General features: G+C 48.4%; 1 protein-coding gene across 3 annotated transcripts in view; it reads right to left on the bottom strand.

The window, feature by feature from the left end:
- Positions 1-516: 516 nt before the first annotated feature.
- dync2h1 (dynein cytoplasmic 2 heavy chain 1) overlaps positions 517-19,298 on the bottom strand; it is an 866,357-nt gene continuing 847,575 nt past the window's right edge. For all 3 annotated transcript variants that reach the window (XM_072476728.1, XM_072476730.1, XM_072476729.1), the window contains 4 exons: positions 18,351-18,460; positions 18,095-18,176; positions 6,321-6,437; positions 517-1,206 (listed from right to left, as the gene is read on the bottom strand). In XM_072476728.1, coding sequence (XP_072332829.1) covers positions 1,048-1,206; positions 6,321-6,437; positions 18,095-18,176; positions 18,351-18,460 — 468 coding nt within the window. In that variant the 3' untranslated portion in view covers positions 517-1,047. The remainder of the gene's footprint in view (positions 1,207-6,320; positions 6,438-18,094; positions 18,177-18,350; positions 18,461-19,298) is intronic.

Genomic DNA, 19,298 nt, shown 5'->3' with positions numbered 1-19,298 from the left:
GCTGCCTAGACAGAGATGGGTGAGGTTCCAGCCAGAAACAGAAAGGCAAGGTGCTGCATGGACACAGACAGGTGAGATGCTGCCTGGATACAGACAGGTGAGATGCTGCCTGGATACAGACAGGCGAGATGCTGCCTGGAGACAGACAGGTGAGGTGTTGGCTGGGTGTCTCATAATATAAATTGGGGTCCCGTGATATTAATATGTCTGTACATGAAATCGATTCCGGGAAAAAAATGATAGTTATTGATTGCCTGTATCATTGATGGCAGTTGTTTTATTTCTACTCACTTCTTAAGATGGGTCTTGGCATCACATTTGCATTTATTTTTATATAATAATTTCTGAAGCTAGGCATCAGTCTCGGAACATAAATGAAGCATAAATTAGCTGGAATTCACGGCCTGCTCTATTGAATGCGATATGGGAGTGAAGCATAAAGAAAACTTTGCTTCAACAGGCAGGCATCTTGTCCTATGATCTGTGACATTAATAAATAAAATGAAAGAGGGCACATCAATCTATTTCTTTATTCCGATATCTAAATTTTACTGATATAAACAAAATACAATGGAATGTTCCTTGGTAGCCATTCATAAAAGCACGACATAACTAGAGTAACTTGTGCAATATTAAGCTTCAAAATTAACTATAAGAGTGTGACAAGCAATATCTTAGAGATCACAAAGAATGAGAAATGCATTCTGAGGGTATATGTAAGATGACAATCATTCAGAAACATTTCCTTTCCAACAATCAATAGTCATAAAGTATAGAATCAACTGAAACAAGGTAGTAATTAATTGCAGAAATCTGAGCTGTTTCAATTATTTCTAATTAAAGTTCTGCAGCACAAATAATTCAGTTAAGTAGAAATATTGTCTTATTCAGGTGTAATTTGAAATACAATGTACCAAGTGTATCACATGTGATTGGCAGTAAGTAAACGTCAACAGGATGTTCAATAGATAAACACGCAATCTATTGTATTTTTTTAAATTTGAGATTTCATGTTTCAAAGATTCTGTGAAAAACACAAACAATGAATTACTGATTTGTCAGGAATAGTGCTGCCCCAGACTGAATCCATTGGTCCTGGCTGACTCCACAGGGAACATCAATGTTTATTACCACCCGATCCCGTTCAGTGCTGGTATACACTGGCAACGAAATGCACTCTTCAGGAGAGTATGGCCCATTAGCACCCTGCAAGAAAAAATTCAAGTTAACCAAAGCCAACAACAACTGAGAGAATAAAAGATCTTAAACAGTTTTGTGAAATCATCAGCAGGCAGCTTTTGGGTGTCTAAGCCAGAAAAATCAACAGGAACTAACAATTTGATCAAAACAGGAAATACGAAGGCAAGCAAACAATGAACAGTCTTGGACAGCGCGTCCTTTTGTGTCACAACTTTCTGGTAAACTGTCGGAGCATAAAAGACGTTGATTGAAAACTAACTTCCACATTTTTACAGATAAACATTTCTAAAGTGTAAGCAACTGTACATTAATGGGGAGTAGGCATGACAGGTTATTCCATAAAGGAGGGAGCGGAAGCCTTGGAAATTTGTTTAGAGTTCACTTATGTTGTTCTTTGGTGCTCTGAAAAAGATATCAAAGGGGTTGGTCTTATTTTCATCCAGCCACTTTTTTTTTGCAGAAGCACAAATGATGGTCAGGATATTCTAGCCCCACCCACCACTGGAATCTTCTGGTTCTGCCTAAGGTTAAAATCCCAGCCGATATCTTTTTAGACATTTCAAAAATTTTATTACTCAAATATCACGTATTTCATTTGGAATTGAGCAATTTAATAATCAATAATAATCTTTATTATTGTCACAAGTAGGCTTACATTAAACTGCAATGAAGTTACTGTGAAAATCCCCTAGTCACCACATTCTGGCACCTGTTCGGGTACACTGAGGGAAAATCTAGCATGTCCAATTCGCCTAACAGCACGTCTTTTGGGACTTGTGGGAGGAAACCGGGGAGAACGTACAGACTCCGCACAGACTGTGACTCAAGCCAGGAATTGAATCTGGGACCCTGGTACTGTGAAGCAACCGTGATAACCACTGTGCTACTCATATTTGCTGAAGGATGATTGTTTTCCCCTGGACTGGTCTCTAGGAGTATAGCCATTCTAATATTTTTGCAAAGACTGACATAATAGATCTTTACTTGCCTCACTTACAAAATTTCTCTAAACATTAATAGAGTTTCCTGATGGTGTTGTAAGGTCTAAGACCACCACCAGCCACAAACAAGGAGGATAACGATGGATTTGGGAAAGGGGACACCAAACCATTACACCAAAACTACAAAATGCTGCATGGATGTTTCATAGAATCCCTACAGTGTAGGAGGCCATACGGCCCAACAAAGCTGCACCGACCCTTGGAAAGAGCACCCCGCCACGCCCACTCCCCCACCCTATCTCCGTAACCCACCTAACCTTTTGGACACTAAGGGCCAATATATCATGGCCAATGCACCTAAACTGTACATCTTTGGAATGTGGGAGGAAACCGGAGCGCCAGGAGGAAACCCACGCAGACACGGGGAGAAAGTGCAAATTCCACGCAGAATGTCACCTGAGGCCGGAATTGAACCCGGATCCCTGGCGTTGTGAGGCAGCGGTGCTAACCACTGTGCCAGCGTGCCGCCCATTTGTGATAGATACACTGTGAGTATAGGTACTTTGATCCAGTCAATGGCCTGGACCGAGATTTGGAACCCCTGAGATTCAGGGACATTTTAAAAATATTTCATCTGGCTTACAAAGAGATGGGAGGGACATATTTTCATCATTCACTCCAGGGAGCAGAGAAGTTAGAAGATAGACAGCACAATGAATTAAGGTAAAGGGTCAGCAATTTGCTACATGCATAGGATAAAGTAAGGAGGCTATTTCAGCAACAACAAAAAAATCGCAGGCCCAACCCTGATTACCTATTTGTATTGCTCTCCCTCCACAACCCCTTTCTTCCCCAAACCTTACTTTCTTCTGTGTCTGCCCATGGAAAAACTTTCCCAGATCACTTACAAATGCGATTTCAAAATTCCCAATGTCTAGCTTTTGGACCCCCATTCACCAAGACGTTTCTGCAGCTATTGATCTGCCCAGCCACACACTCACCCCCATCTTAACCTGGTTCCCACTAAAACCGTTACTCTCAACTTGGCCATTGCCCTAGTAAGGCTCTCATCTCTGCTCCCTCAAGTTCAATACTGAAATGGATATGTTAGACGACTAGGAAGCTGGTTTAGCACAGAGGGCTAAATTGCTGGCTTGTAATGCAGAACAAGGCCAGCAGCGTGGGTTCAATTCCCGTACCGGCTTCTCTGAACAGGTACCGGAATGTGGTGACTATGGGCTTTTCACAGTAACTTAATTTGAAGCCTACTTGTGACAATAAATGATTATTATTATTAGTTTAGATATTCACTGCCACATCTGACTGGACCATATAAACATTATTTTTGTTGTTCTTGGGAGTGAGCATCGTTAGCACGGTCAGCATTTATTGTCTATCCCTAATTGCCCTTGAGTGGTTTCTTGTGAGCCATAATCCTGAATCACTGCAGTCCATATGGTGTAGGTATACCAAGTGCTGTTACGGAGAGAGTTCCAGAATTTTGACTAAGCGACAATGAAGGAAAATGATATTGTTCCAAGTTAGTGTGTGGCTTGGAGGGAACTTCCATCTGGTGGTGTTTCCACAGATCTGCTGCCACTGTCTATCTAGGTAGTAGAGGTCAAGGGTTTGGGTTCTACTGTCAAAGAAATGTAATTCCCTCCCCTCCAGCCTCACTCTTCTGTCAGTGACCTGGATGGCACTGCATGGAATGTGCAGATGCCTTACTTCACTGTTATGAATGCAAGGTTTTATATGATAATTGATGTTTTGGATTGTCTCTTTAAATCAAGATGAAATGGAGGATTGAGCAGAGTCAAGTGATCTTATTTCTGGCTGATGACAGCAAGCCTGTGTGGCTTGGTTACCATGGTGGCGGGGGCGAGATAAATGTATGTGCCATATATCACAGCTGAAAATAAAGCCAAGAGTAACTGGGCTGACTGTGGACAGACTTTCAGTCTCTTGAGGCTTTAGATAAAAGAGAGAGAGCAGTCTCTCAGAAAAAACAGAAGGCTGTAGTGAGTATGGTCAGCAGAGAAGGGTATGCAGCTTTTCTGTGAACTACCAGGCAGAATGTAGGAGGGAAGACAATCTCAGGGCGAAGAGAAGAATCCTGCAGCATTCCAAAGACACTGGGTGGGATTCTCCGACCCTGCGCCGGGTCAGAGAATCGGTGAGGGGGGCGCGCATCATGCGACGCCGCTCCGGCCCGGCGGGGTTCGGAGAATCCCGTCCTAAAAGTCTGTCTATCTCAGCCTTAAATATATTCAATGATAGAGCATCCAAAATCTTGCTCAAGAATTCCAAACATTCACAATCTGTTGAGGGAAGAAGCATCTCTTCCTCTCAGTCCTAAATAATCAGTCCTTTGTCCTGAGTCTGGGTCCTGTGTTCTGGATTCCCAGGCAGGGGAAATAACCTCCGCGTGTCTAACTTGTCATGCCCCTTCAGAATCTTGTATGTCTCAATGAGATCACCTCTCATTCTTCTTCGAAACTCCAGACAGAATGGGCCCAATTTACTCAGCCACCTATCAGAGGACAACCCTTCCCATCCCAGGAATTAATCTAGTGATCCTTCACGGTACTGCTCCAAGGGAAGCATATCTTTCTTTAAATATGGAGACCAGGTGCGAGATTCTCCGACCCCCGGCCGGGTCGGATAATCGCCGGGCGCTGGCGTGAATCCCGCCCCCGCCGGTTGCCGAATTCTCCGACACCGGATATTCGGCGGGGGCGGGAATCGCGCCGCGCCGGTTGGCGGCCCCCCGGCCCCCGCGATTCTCCGGCCCGGATGGGCCGAAGTCCCGCTGCTAGGATGCCTGTCCCGCCAGCGTGGCTTAAACCACCTCTCTTAGCGGCGGGACAAAGCGGCGCAAGTGGGCTCCGGGGTCCTGGGGGGGGGGCGCGGGGCGATCTGGCCCCGGGGGGTGCCCCCACGGTGGCCTGGCCCGCGATCGGGACCCACCGATCCGCGGGCAGGCCTGTGCCGTGGGGGCACTCTTTTCCTTCCGCCTTCGCCACGGTCTCCACCATGGCGGAGGCGGAAGAGACTCCCTCCACTGCGCATGCGCGGGATGCCGTGAGCGGCCGCTAACGCTCCCGCGCCGCCAGGCAATGTCATTTCCGTGCCAGCTGGCGGGGCACTTCCGCCAGCTGGCGAGGCGGATATCAGTCCGGCGCGGGCCTAGCCCCTCAACGTTAGGGCTCGACCCCCCAAGGTGCGGAGGATTCCGCACCTTTGGGGCGGCGCGATGCCCGACTGATTTGCGCTGTTTTTGGCGCCGGTCGGCGGACATCGCGCCGATACCGGAGAATTTCACCCCAGTACTGTGCACAGTATTCCAGGTATGATCTCACCAAACACCGGTACAATTCTGGCATGACTTTCAATCCCTTTGCAATAAAGACCAATATTCCATTTGCTTTCCTAATTTTTTTGCTGCACCCACATGGTAACTTTCTGTGTTCCTTGTATGCGTACACACCCAAGTTCCTCTGAATATAAACAAGTTTCACAGCGTTGAAAAATATTCTGCTTTCCTATTAATACTGACATGAATAACCTCACACTTCCCACATTATACTTTATCTGCCAGTTTGATGCCCATTCACTTCACCATATGCCTTTGTAGCCTATTTGTGTTTTCCTTACAGCCTGCATTCCCACACAGCTTTGTGCCATCATTAAACTTAGATTCATTAGTCTCGGTCTAGTACAGCACGTAGTGGGTACATTTGATTATTCATATTTTTATCCAAGTTATTCATTAGAAAAAACACTGGAGTCGAGCACACACAGGAGAATTAGAGAACACTGGCAAATTTAAGCTCATAAAATGTTTGGTTGTTAAGTTTACTAGATGATTCAGTACCTTTTTTGTAGGTACCTTCTAACTGTTTTTTCAGTTAGTTAAGATGCAATGCATGCTACCTTGCAAAAATTAAAACCAATTAAATCACATTTCAAACATGGATGTGTACAAAATTACTGCCCAAAGCGTGTTGCTTATCTAAAATTAAACAAAAACTACTGGAAATGCATATTAGGTTAATTGGCATCTGAAAAAGGAAGGTAGATTATGCTTTATGTGGGGCCTGGCTTAAAATAGTCTTCATCAATACTGGTTAAGGTGGATAAAGAGCTTAAAGGTTTAGATCTTAAATGACTTGGTACCTGAGGAATCCAGGCCATATAACAGGGGGGCACAGCTGACACGCTGGGAGAATCATGCTGGTTTTCTGAAAGTCGATTCCCATCAAAGCTGCATCCCTCTAGATAGAGGCCTCCAATCTGCAACAGAAACATATTAAATATTTAGTTGCATATCAGGAACCATTGAGTGCCAAAACTCAATTAATTCACTGTAATAAGGATAGAAAAGACTCTGAGAAATAAAAGCTATTGCTGCTGATTAAAAACAGGAAGCTAATGCTTGCAACCTGATGTGTGAGAATAGGAAATCTGATTCTAACAAATAACCTCTCCATGAGGGCAAACTCTGAAAACTTCCCTTCTCACCCAAAGATGGAAGGATAAGATTTATTGGCACCAATTGCACCATCTACCTGCAGATACAATTAAGTTTACAACATCAATAGAACTGTGCTCTCTGTAGACAGAAAACTCTTTTACAATCTCATGTAACAGACATTAAAATAACAGGAATTACATAACAATGAGGATTAGAGTGCACAGAATCCCTTAGAGAGTTATTTGCATGGTTTCTGACCAGGTACACAAACATAAAAGTTAGAACAGCACAGCTACATGTTATAAAAGGAAATCCAAGGCCTGAATTTTATGTTCAGAGTGCGCGTGAAGTTGGTGTGGTGGGAAGTGGATATAAAACCCACTCCTGGCCAAGATCACGTTCAAACAATATTACGCTGGGTGGCCAATTAAGGCCCGCCTACAGTGATATGTGACTGCCAATAGACTTTACAGTGCGGGTGGGGTGGAAACTCATCAGACACCGGGTCAAATGGGGACGCAGCAACTGCAGATGTAATTTGAAGGCACCTTGAGCACAACAAGAGCTCGTCAAGGGTGACATTATTTGGGTTAATTATTTAGAAATTTGTGTTCTGTTTGGCAACTTTGTATGTTCTTTGTTTGTTCATTTAGAATAATGTAAGCATTTATTTTGTTTTAATGGGCTGAATTGGCTTGACGGCTGCGATAGGTGCCAGATGCAGCACATGCTTGTAACTGTATGGCATTGTGTGGTTCTGCAGTTTTGGTTGGTTTAGCATTTAATGATTGGAGGCAGTGCCATTGGCATGAGGAAGGATCGGTGCCTTGGATGCCTAGCTGAAGGTTTGCAGGATCAAAGCATCCCTGGTCTCCCTGCCCCCCTAAAGGTTTCTGTCATCTGCCTCCATGTCTTCACTCTTGCCGCCACAGACTCTTCCTCAGTCCCATCATTGGAATCAACCTCCTGGGTCTGTGGAGCTGCCTCGCTTCCCTCACACTCCACTATGACTCACCTTGCCAGGGCCAGGTTGTGCAGGGGGCAGCATGTGACAACTATGAGGGACACCCACTCTGAAGGATACTGAAATGCTCCATCGATTGATTCAGGCATCTGAAACGCATCTTGAGCAGCCCGATGGTTCTCCCCACCACTGCCCTTGTGGAAGCAAGACTCCTGTTGAACCATGCCTCTGCCTCTTTGTTTGGGGCGACAGAGTGAGGTCATCAGTCACATTTTAAAAGGACACTCTTGTTGCCCAAGAGCCATCCATCCAATCATGTAGGAGCTATGAACAGCCTTGGTACCTATGACTGCCACAAGATGTAATCATCATGGGAGCTCCAGGGCAATGGGCACAAATTTGGAGAATCTGTGTCCTGTGGTCATAGACCATCCATTTATTGAGTGTAAGCCCTTTCAGGTCACGAAGGCTCCCGCTCATCTGCTGGTGTCTTGATGGTCACGAGTGAAATCTATTGCACCCTGGATTTGGGGAACCTAGCCACTGCCGCAAAGCCTCTGGCCCTCTCAGCGTAGCTGCCTTCATCTGTCTGATTCATAGATGTTAACAGCACAGAAGGAAGGCATTCGGCCTATCACATCCATGCCAATTAACAAAGATCTGACTACAGTAATTCAATTTTCCAACACTTGGCCCATAGTCCTGGGGGTTACGACATTGGAAGTAAATATCTAAATATTTCTTAAATGTTACGAGAGCTTCTGACTCAACTACCATTCAGGCAGTGAGTTCCATACTCCCACCACCTTCAGTGTGAAAAGTTTTTTCCTCATTTACCCTCTTATCCTTCTACCTCGTATCTTAATTAAGTTTTTTCCCCCTGTTTTTTAACCCCCCTACTAAAGGAAAAAGTGCCTTCATATCTGCGCTATTTATGCCTCTCATAATCTTATACACCTCTAACAGGCCTCCTCTCAAACTTTGCTGCTCCAAGGAAAATAACCCAGCTTATCCAATCTTTCCTCATAGCTCATACCCTCCAGCCCAGGCAGCATCCTGGTAAATCTCCTCTGCACCCTCTCCAGTGCAAACACAACATTCCTATCATGTTGTGACCAGAACTACACACAGTACCCAGCTGTGAACTAACCAGTGTTTTATACAGTTCCAGCATCACCTCCCTGCTCTTATATTCTATGCCTCAGCTAATAAATGCAAGTATCCCATAAATCAAGTGACAGCGTCCTATATGCTTTTTTAGCCACCTTGTCTACCTGCTTTGCCACATTCAGGGATCTGTGAATATACACTCCAAAGTGCCTCTGATCTTTAGTGCTTTCCAGGTTCCACCATTCATATGTAACCCTTTGCCTTGTTAGCCCTCCCCAAGTGCATTATCTCGCACTTTTCCGGGTTGAATTCCATTTGCTACTGCTCTGCCCACCTTTTAAAAACATTTTAAAAAATAAATTTAGCGTACCCAATAATTTTTTTTCCAATCAAGGGGCAATTTAGCGTGGCCAATCCGCCTAACCTGCACATCTTTGGGTTGTGGGGGTGAAACCCAAGCAGACACAGTGAGAATGTGCAAACTCCACACAGAGTTTGTGCCTGGCACCTTGGCAGTACCACCCTGGCAGTGCCACCTGCATGCCAACCTGGCACTCCCAAGGTGCCCAGATGACACTGCCAAGCTTCCAAACTGACATTTTTGCTTGTGCACGATGTGGGTGTTGGGGGGTGCAAGGGGGCGGGGCTGGGGGGCCCTCCCATACTGCGCTCGGGCTGGAGGTGAGGTCGGGAATTCTTTTGGAGGTCTCTTTATAACGGGGAGTTCTGGCGAGCGGAGCTCACCACTGTAAAAAACGGGTCTATATGCGACCTCGGCCGCGCGATCCACCCTTCAGGTCCCTTATTTAAAGCAAGTCACGTTGAATAGCCTGTGCGTGCCGGGAAACATGCAGCTAAACGTGCTCGGCAGAGTTTTAAACGGATTACGTTGAACTTACACGGGATCTATTGGCCTTGCGGGATCCACCGGCCTCCTTAGTGATGCCACAGCCAGGCGCCGTTCAGCAATGGTCCACGCAAATGTGGACCGGGCGGAACGGCAGCCAGGGGTTCACCCGGGCTATCGGCAAACCCTTGGTGGTCAGGGTAAGTGCAGGGTGACTCCCTGGCCCTACCCCTGGAACACAGACACCTTGGCAGTGCCACTCTGGCACCCTGGAGTGCCATCTGGACACTGCCAAAGTGCCTGGATGGCACTGCCAAATCAGTAGCACTGCCCAGGTGCCAGAGTGGCAGTGCAAGAATGGCCAGGTGCCAGGGTGGCACTGCCAAGGTCCAGGCCCGAAAGGGTCCATGTCCATGAAAGGGGGGGGGGGGGGGGGGGAGGTGGGGGGAGTTTGAAGGGCACGTAAGCAGGGATCTCTGGGAGGTTGGGGGTGACAGGTGGAGATCCTGAAAGGGGATGGGCCTGTAAGTGGATGTGGGGGGGCCTGAAGAGGGGGAACCCCCAGGGACCCCATAGCGCGGTCTCCTCACTTGGGGGGTCTGGGGCAGTGCCCAATGTGTGTGACGGTGACATTGCCTATGGGTGGGGGAGTGTGGGGGACTACACAAACTGACTTAGAGATCAGGGCAACCTTTCAAAATGGCGGCCCGATCTCTGTTTTCAGCTCCCCCAAAGAATTCTAAGGGCGCGATCTTCTGGCCTCATTACACTCCTCGTGCTCAAGCGTAATGAGGGTGATAAATCACGGGAAAGGCCAAACACGGGAACCACAACAGGCACCAAACAGTTTGCCTTGCAACTGGCCCGCTGCCCTCGACGAAATTGGAATCTCACCGTAGCGTGGCAAGAAACCAATTATCACCACTTAAGCCCCATTTCCATACAATTAACGAGAGCCACCCCATATTCAATGGCCTCCTGTCATTCTGTGGCCTCCCCAGCAAGTGCTCACGCTAGCGCCGATTAGCACTCTTTTTTAGAAACGTGAACGTGACGGAAGGGCTTCTGTGGGCAGCCAAGAAGGTGAGTAGCATCTTTGCTCACAGGTAAAGAGCCCGGGGGCACTGGGCTTGCTGGGGATGAGGGACCCTCAGCTGGGGCTGGGGGTACCCTGAGCAGGGGTGGGACGCTATGGGAGCATGGGGGGGGGCACCTGAGGAGGCAATTGCTCGCAGCGCCATCATGCCAACCCCTGAATCCTAACTCCATTCCGTTGGCAACCCTTGTCCCTGCCCGTCTGACCCACCAATCACCCATAACCCCCACTGACTGCTGAGGACTCTGGCTAAGCGGCTGAAGGCTATCGCTAATAGGGAATTGGCAATCATGGGTAAGTAAGCACTTGACACAGGCCAAGTGGATTCCCGTGGGTGGGTGGGACATGTAGCATGTGGGACTCATTGCCTAGCATCCCAATCACAACTTGATGCCTGGACACTGTGCCTCTATCTTCCAGGAAAATGATGGGACCAGGAGCACTCAGTATGTTCCCTTGAGGTTACTGATGCTCCTGCGTCTCGTTGGTCCATATTTGGGTGTACAGTCATTCTGATTAGAGGGTGAACAGACTTCATGGATAGAACCGTGCGTCTGGACCTATGGACCCTCCTGTGTTGGATCAGGACTGCAACTGTGGGCCGCCTCATGCTTGCTACTCATTTATCAATCAGACTTGAACCCAATGCAAATTCCCACCTGCGTGATGCAAAATTGAATGGCTTGATGGGCTGCTGTGGGCAGCTGTTTTACTGAGTATTCTTGAAATGCAAACAACTGGAGAGTACAATGGCCTCCTTGTCCCTGGTGCCACGCAACAATGTTCAACTGGACAGGACTGTGCTGTGGGACTCATACTGCCACTGTAACAACGGTCTGAAGCTTGACCGGGGGTGGAATGCAGGTGAGGCTGGAGGGGGCTATGAGGCCTAACAAAAACAAGGGGGACTGTTTATATATATGTGGGTTGTTGTTGTGTTGCAATGTCTCTTTAAGAGTTGAGTCACGGGACAGTCTGTGACACCATAAGCTGATTCACAGGCTTTTACCCTCAGTCTAGATCCAGCCCTTGTACCTCACAGAATCACAGAATAATACAGCACAGAAGAGGCCCTTCGGCCCACCGAGTCTGCACCGCCACATGAAAAACATCTGACCTGCCTGCCTAATCCCATTTGCCAGCACCTGGCCCCATAGCCTTCAGTTCACAACCTTTTAATAAACCTCCGTTGATTGTTGCTTTCAACCCACATGCTGCAGCATTATATTGTTTTCTGGCACAAGTACATGATACAACAGAGACAACGTGGAAGGAGGGCTGAAGGAGTTGGTGGAGGCAAGGGCTCAAGATGACAGGCAGAGGGGCAAGGAGGTGGATGAACAATGGAAGACAGAGGGAAGATTGGGGGGGGAATGCTGGACCCTGACATGGCTGCATGAAAAGCTCATAAACAAGAGGATCAAAGGGATCAAAAGCTGAGATTTACCAGCATTTTCTCTTGGGGTTTCAGATTCCAGCGTCTGCAGTAATTTATTTTTATTAGAATCAAAGGGATCACGTTGTTTACTGGAAGGGATGGATGAAGATTCTTGGTGCAGTGGATAGAGGTCCAGGCGGGGCATGGGCGTCTCGCAGGTGATGGGCTCAGGGGAAGGGTGGTTGAGTCAAGGCGCAACTTCTTGAGGCTGCTAACTTTTTCCCTCTGGGTTGCTGACATCCTGCACAAAGACAGGTGGGCTGGAGAATTATACGAGCTGGACTGGTACTTAAACATGACACTGGGAGATTAGAACCTTCAGCTGAGTTGTCGGCCCACCAGGAGAGTAGGAGGGCAACTCATTTGTGCATAATTAATAAGCTTCTAAGCACAGAATCTGGAGTGTATCCCGCTATTCTGCTCGGTGGTACAGGCGCCACTGCAGCCACCTGCTTCTGCACTGAGTCCCAAAATGAGAGAATTTCATCTCACATATTTTTTTAAATAGCTCAGTGTACTTCAACAGTGATTTCAATGTGTCAATTGGATATTTTACTGTTTAAAATGATCAATGTCAAAATAATTTCAGGGTGAAGTTTAAAGAGATCGAAGGATTATGACAGGCTTGGCACTCAAGGGGTGAAATTCTCCGGTATCGGCGCGATGTCCACCGACCGGCGCCAAGAACGGCACAAATCAGTCGGGTATCGCGCCGCCCCAAAGGTGCGGAATCCTCCGCATCTTGGGGGGCCGAGCCCTAACGTTGAGGGGCTAGGCCTGCGCCGGACTAATTTCCGCCCCACCAGCTGGGGGAAAAGGCCTTTGGTGCCCCGCCAGCTGGCGCGGAAATGACATCTCCGGGCGGCGCATGCGCGGGAGCGTCAGCGGCCGCTCACGGCATCCCCGTGCATACGCTGTTGAGGGAGTCTCTTCCACCTCCGCCATGGTGGAGACCGTGGCGAAGGCGGAAGGAAAAGACTGCCCCCACGGCACAGGCCCGCCTGCGGATCGGTGGGCCCCGATAGCGGGCCAGGCCACCATGGGGGCAACCCCTGGGGCCAGATCGCCCCGCGCGCCCCCCAGGACCCCGAGGCCCGCCCGTGCGCCTTGTCCCGCCGGTAAGGTACGTGGTTCAATCCACGCCGGCGGGACAGGCATCCTAGCAGCGGGACTTCGGCCCATCCGGGCCGGAGAATCGCGGCGGGGGGCCCGCCAACCGGCGCGGCGCGATTCCCGCCCCCGCCGAATCTCCGGTGCCGGAGAATTCGGCAACTGGCGGGGGCGGGATTCACGTCAGCCCCCGGCGATTCTCCGACCCAGCGGGGGGTCGGAGAATCTCGCCCAAGATGTCCATCATTGCAGCATAGCAATCAACAAAACAGAAAGTTGAACTGTATAACTAAAATTGTAAGGTGCAAATTAGAAGAAGTCATACTAAAGTTATAGGATGCACTGATCGGATCAAACCTTGATGAATGCTGCATCCATTTCTGGCCACTGTGATACAAGCCATGGAGGTACTTCACAGAGGAGCCACCAGAGTGATGCTGAGTTATGAGTAAAGACTGGAGAACATGGGATGGCAGGTGTCAAAGGAAATGACCCGGAGGTGTTCTAACAATTGTATGTAATAGTTAATGGTGTCAGAAAGATAAGATTTGGGACACTACTAAACCACGACGGTTGAAAAGAGAGAGAAAGCATCAAACTGGTAGAAAGAAAATTTAGAACTCATATCAATAACATTAACAACAATGAGTGCAATTCAACAGAAACATTTCTGAGTGTCATTTTGGGCGAGTTTGATGGGGTGTTTCTCGATGGCCGCATTGCCGAATTCAACGGCACTTAGTGCCAAAAATGAGCCCGTACATGAGTCTCGTCATTACTGGCTGTCTCGCTAATTGATTCGCCTGACTAGTGCCTCAGCATCCCGCTGCTAACAGAGAGGGGCTGCTTTTAAACGCTCCCTCAGCACACATTCCCAATCAACACACAAGCATGGCAGCGCGCAGACCTGCTCCTCGCTTTGGTGATGCTGACCTGGCCAGGCTTCTTGATGCTGTGGATGTGAGATGGGACATCCTGTTCCCCCGAGGGGGTTGGAGGCCCAGCAGCAGGATCGGCAATGGTGCCAGGAGGCAGTGGCTATCGGTGTAGACAGCATAACCAGGAGGATTGGCACCAATGTCGGAAGAAGAGCAACGGCCTCCAACAAGCTGCAAGAGTAAGTTATCATCTCTCTTCTGGCATCTTCATCCCACAAATTCCCAAAGCCCCAGCCCCCAGATCACTGGCTGACATCTCGCACCTTTGTGCTTGTTCGTAAGCACCTCCTGGCACCCACTAACACAACCCCTTCATGTCCAGATGCGGTGCCCACACATGTCACCTGCAATAGACCCCACTGACCCTTGAAGCATACAGCTCACAATGCCCTCTTTTTCCTCGCAAGAGAAGATAGCCCATAATAAACGGGAAAGGGCCAAGACGGTGGGGGGGGGGGGCAGAGTACCAGAGGCCCAAGTCCTTACCCCCTACCTATGAGAAACCCTGGAGATCACGGGGTTAACCGAGGAACAGTCACCAACAGTGAGGTTGACCTGCGTCACAGGTGTGAGGATCCATTGCCCCTTCACCCAGATGACCTGTCTCAGGTGAGTTGTTCATGTCAGACAAAATGATCCTTCCCTTTCACTGACCACATGTCTATTCTCTTTCAGGATCTCCATCTGATGAGGCCGGGCCATGCGGAGTAGATCACCCTTCCCCACCACCACCCGCCACCCACGGAACCAACTCGGAGGAGAGCTCCAAGGAGAACACCAGTGAGGGGTCACCGCTGTCACCCCCACCTTCCACCAGCACAGAGATACACACCAGGTGACATTAGTGGACATGCCTCTGGGGCACAATCTGGTGAGCACCACACAGTTGCTGATGCACATCATGTGGAGGCATGAACATCCAAATGAGACAGCAGTCTGAGGTTTGCTGACGCCCAGGCCTCTGGACAAGGTTCTCCCAGGACATAGCCGTGATTCAGGAGGGGATGTCAGGTACATTCCAGCGACTGCATAGCCGATTGGAGGAGTCCCAAAGCCTTTGGTCGCAGGAGATGTTGTCTACCATGCATGGCACCGAGGTTAACACTGCTCAGGCGACGATCGCAGTGGAAAGCCTGGAACACGACTTCAGAGCCTTGAGTGGTGGAGTCCAAGGCATGGCTCAGTCAGTGACGACCATAACTGACAGTCTCAACGTCATGTCCCAGTCACTGAGGGATGTGTTACAGATGCATGGGTACATTGCCGATGCACTGGAGAGCATGGCTCAGTCACTGAGAGGTTTGTACCAGATGCAGATGGAGATTGCAGCGGCACTCCAGAGCATGGCCCAGTCACTGAGGACTATCGCCGGCGGCGTCGACAATCGGTAGCCTCCAGGGCATGCAAGACCAGATGATTCAAAGGCCTCTGGTCCTCAGTCCAGCTGCCCCTCTGTCCCATGGAGACACATTGGGCTCTTTGGGCACCATTAGGGAGGAGGAAATGCTGTAGGCCAACCCGGGCCATCCACCAAGGAGATGACGGTGGTCTCCAGTTCTCCCAAATACCCTCCTTTGGCACATCTCAAGGTCAGCGGGCAGAACAAAGTAGCACGGCAACACCACTGAGTCAGCTGAGGCCCTTCGGCTCCAGGCCCACAGAAGGCGTCTGCCAAGAGCATCAAAGACCACAGGGCATGGAAAGCAGCAAGCTGCCTCTGCCTCTGATGTGCATCCAGGGGACACACCTAGACATAGAAGAAGGCCATGAAAGATCAAGAAGATTGTGGAGTACTGAGTGGATACTTGGGCGGGGTGGTGGTGGGGGAGTCAATATCTGTAGCTATGGGGAATGGAAATGTCAATAGTTCACTATTAAAACCTGTTACACCTGATACATGTGAAGCCTCTGTCACGGTAATCATCACAGCGGGCTAACCTGCAGCCCCCCCTACCCCCCACCCCCACCGGCACAGTGGTCCAAGATCAAACGCCCCCGATGCTGCAGACCCCGCTCAGAGGATGGGTGTGAGTGTGCTGTCAGCAGGAAGACAGCAGTCAGACTTTGGCATAAACTGAGGAGCGCCAGAGCTTTCCCCACAGTGAGTTATCATCACTCTCCTGCCTTGTATGTTGACCAATTGCCAGTGCCGACACAGGCCCACCACACTGGACATGTTGCACAAACCCTTGAAGGTTGTTTGGGGAGGAGGTGGTGTGATGTGGTGGGGGGTGATGGAGGGCGGAGGGATGGGATTGGGGATTTGAGGGATAGGGAGGAATTCAGGGGAGGGGGAAGGAGGGAAATGGGGAGGGGGATTGGGGGGTAGGAGGGAAATGGGGAGGATGGGAGGAGGGGATTGGGGGGATGGGATTGAGTTGACAGACATAATCTCGTCTTATGTGAATCTGGTGTGGATAAGGGCATGCTGGACCCTTGCCGTCACCTGCCCTCCAACTTCCAGCAGCTCCTGTGGCTCCTCTCCGGGCTCGTCCTGAAGCCCTTCCTAGTCCAGCTCCTCCTCCTCAGACGAGGCTACATGTCTCTCCTCCTCAAGCATGTCACTCTGCTGTGTGGAGGACACAGTGGACCACCACAAAGTGGGAGACCCTCTGGGGGTATACTGCAGGGCACCACCAGTACCATCCAGGCATCGGAACCGCATTTTGAGCAATCCGATGCACCGCTCAATGACAGCGCAGATGGCGACATGAGGCTCATTATAACTGGTCTCTGCCTCGGTCTCTTTGTGTGGATTTAAGCTTCATCTTGCATTAACTCAAGAAAATCAACTTACAGGTTACATTAAATTAAATGTAAGAACTTTAAAGGTTACAGGAACAGAGAAAGGAATGGGAAGTGAATAGATAGCTCCATCTGAAGTTGGGTGTAATTGGCACGAATAGCCTCCGAATGTGTGAAGTGGCAATTCCTTAAGGTGCGATTGTAGGATTGAAATGGGTGTTGGGCAGCGGGTATTCATCCCAACCGCAAGGCCTGAGGCCCACCCTGTTTCCTGTGGTTGCACTGTAAAAATCACAAATATTACAAAATAGGATTTAAGCTTCAGTTATCTGGAAGTATTGCTTCATACCACCCTGTTGGTTAGAAGGGTTCAATATGGTATCCAAGGCTGGAATTTTCCGGCCCTTCATGCTGGTGGGATCTTTCAGTCTCACTGATGTGAGTGGAAGTTCCATAGCTCGCCGGCCCTGGGGAATCCAACAGTGGGAGAATTCCAGCAAAGAGACATGCTATTGAGAGTGGCACTGCCACCCCACACTCATCAGGACGAAATGACAAGAATACCAAATCGCAAAGAGAACAACTTATGCTGCATGAAGAGGATGCTGATGGATTCACAAGTGGACACTTGTAAGATGAAAAGCTTCAACCACATGTCTTTTTTCAGCAATACTCAAGTTCTGTACTACCACGATGGCATGGTACTATCAGGGTGGCACAATAGTTAGCACTGCTGCCTCACAGAATCAGAGTCCCGAGTTTGATTCCGGCCTTGGGTGACTGTCTGTGTGGAGTCTGCACGTTCTCACCATGTTTGGGTGTATTTCCTCTGGGTGCTCCAGTTTCTTCCCACAGTCCAAAGATGTGCAGGTTAGGTGGATTGGCCATGCTAAATGCGCGGGGTTTCAGGGATAGGGTGGGGAGTGGGTCCAGGTAGAGTGCTCTTTCGGAGAGTCGGTGCAGACTCAATGGGCCAAATGACTCCTTCTGCACTGTAGAGATTCCATGGAACCAATACCAAGCAACTATTTGTCAAAATTTCCTTAATAGTGTTCAGTCTCCTGAAGAATATTTTTAACATTTCTTTAAAATAACAAGATGTGTTTCTACACAATTTATGTAATCAAATTCTTCAACATTGTTATTGAGTGGTCATCCTCCTGCTAAACTTTATGATTTTTTAACACCAGATAATTAATGATGCTTTTTGTTAAAGCAGGTTTCCTACCCGGACTTGAAGTTTTGTATCCTGTATCTGTCCTTTCCACGTCGCAACAAATTTCAGGTTGTCTATTGAGCAACCCATAACTCTGCAATATAAGTAAATGATTTAGAGAGACTTGAGTTTATATCTAAAATTTCTTACAAATACTCTTAGATTTGACTGAGTAATATACATGGACATCTAAATAGCTTCACTCCTCTACAGCTCTTAGTCTATAAATCATTAAGAAAATATATATCATTAGTGTTTCAAAGCTTACCTTGCAGTTTCTTGACGCAGAGCATTAAGAAAGGTATCTGGATGGAAGAGTTCAGACAGGTCAAGGGTATCTGAGAGAAGTGTCTGATTTTCAGCTTTTTCAACCCAATGCTGCAATAAGAAGCAAACAAGAAGTACAGCAAGAGCTCGTTTCAAACTTTCCACTCATTAGATCAATGTTAGTTCAACTGGAGTTGTGATACACAGTTTAGTTTAAAAAAATTATTTTTAAATACGTTTTGAATTCGCTATTTTAGATATAAATACAGATTGACATATGGAAAGGAATTCTGAATTAGGCATTAAAGATGAGATGAACTATGAGCAGCTGTATGAATAGATGTAGTTAAACAGATATGCAGCTTCCAAAATGATTCTGTTTGGTTTGTTCCAAACAACAGCAGACCATCGTCCATTAACCTATGTAGGTGTTCCACTTCAGACACAATTCTCTCAAAAAATGATGAAGGCGTGATTCTCCCCCAAAATTTCTAAGTTCTTTTCAATTTTTCAGGCAATTTCCCGCCAGCTCTGCCCACCACTATCCAATGACACTATGGGCAGGATTCTCCGGAAAAATATCTAAGTGTGGTAGTGAGCAGGAATTGCCCAGCAAGGTCGGCAATGCAATTCAACGTTAATTGCCCCACTTAATAAGGCCTCACGGGCTCCTTGCGGCAAATGAAAGCTTGTCAGCTAATTCGCCAGGACCACGCTCGCCAGCTACGCGCTAACAAGGTTGGGTGGTACTTAAGCTGCATTTTCTCAGCCAACCCCAGCCAGCTTGCAATAATGGCACCGCGGAGACCAGACCCAGGATTCGGGATGCCGATCTGGGAAGGCTGCTAGACGCCGTGGAGGCCAGGAGGGCGACTCCCAGGAGAACACCTCGGAGGACAGCTTGGAGAGCAGAGCATGGCCTGGTCACTGGGGGATGCGTCCCAGTCAT

Source organism: Scyliorhinus torazame, chromosome 15, assembly GCF_047496885.1.
Source record: "Scyliorhinus torazame isolate Kashiwa2021f chromosome 15, sScyTor2.1, whole genome shotgun sequence".
Taxonomy (NCBI): domain Eukaryota; kingdom Metazoa; phylum Chordata; class Chondrichthyes; order Carcharhiniformes; family Scyliorhinidae; genus Scyliorhinus; species Scyliorhinus torazame.
Note: the sequence above shows the minus strand (reverse complement) of the source record. Positions and strands in the feature narration are given on the sequence as shown.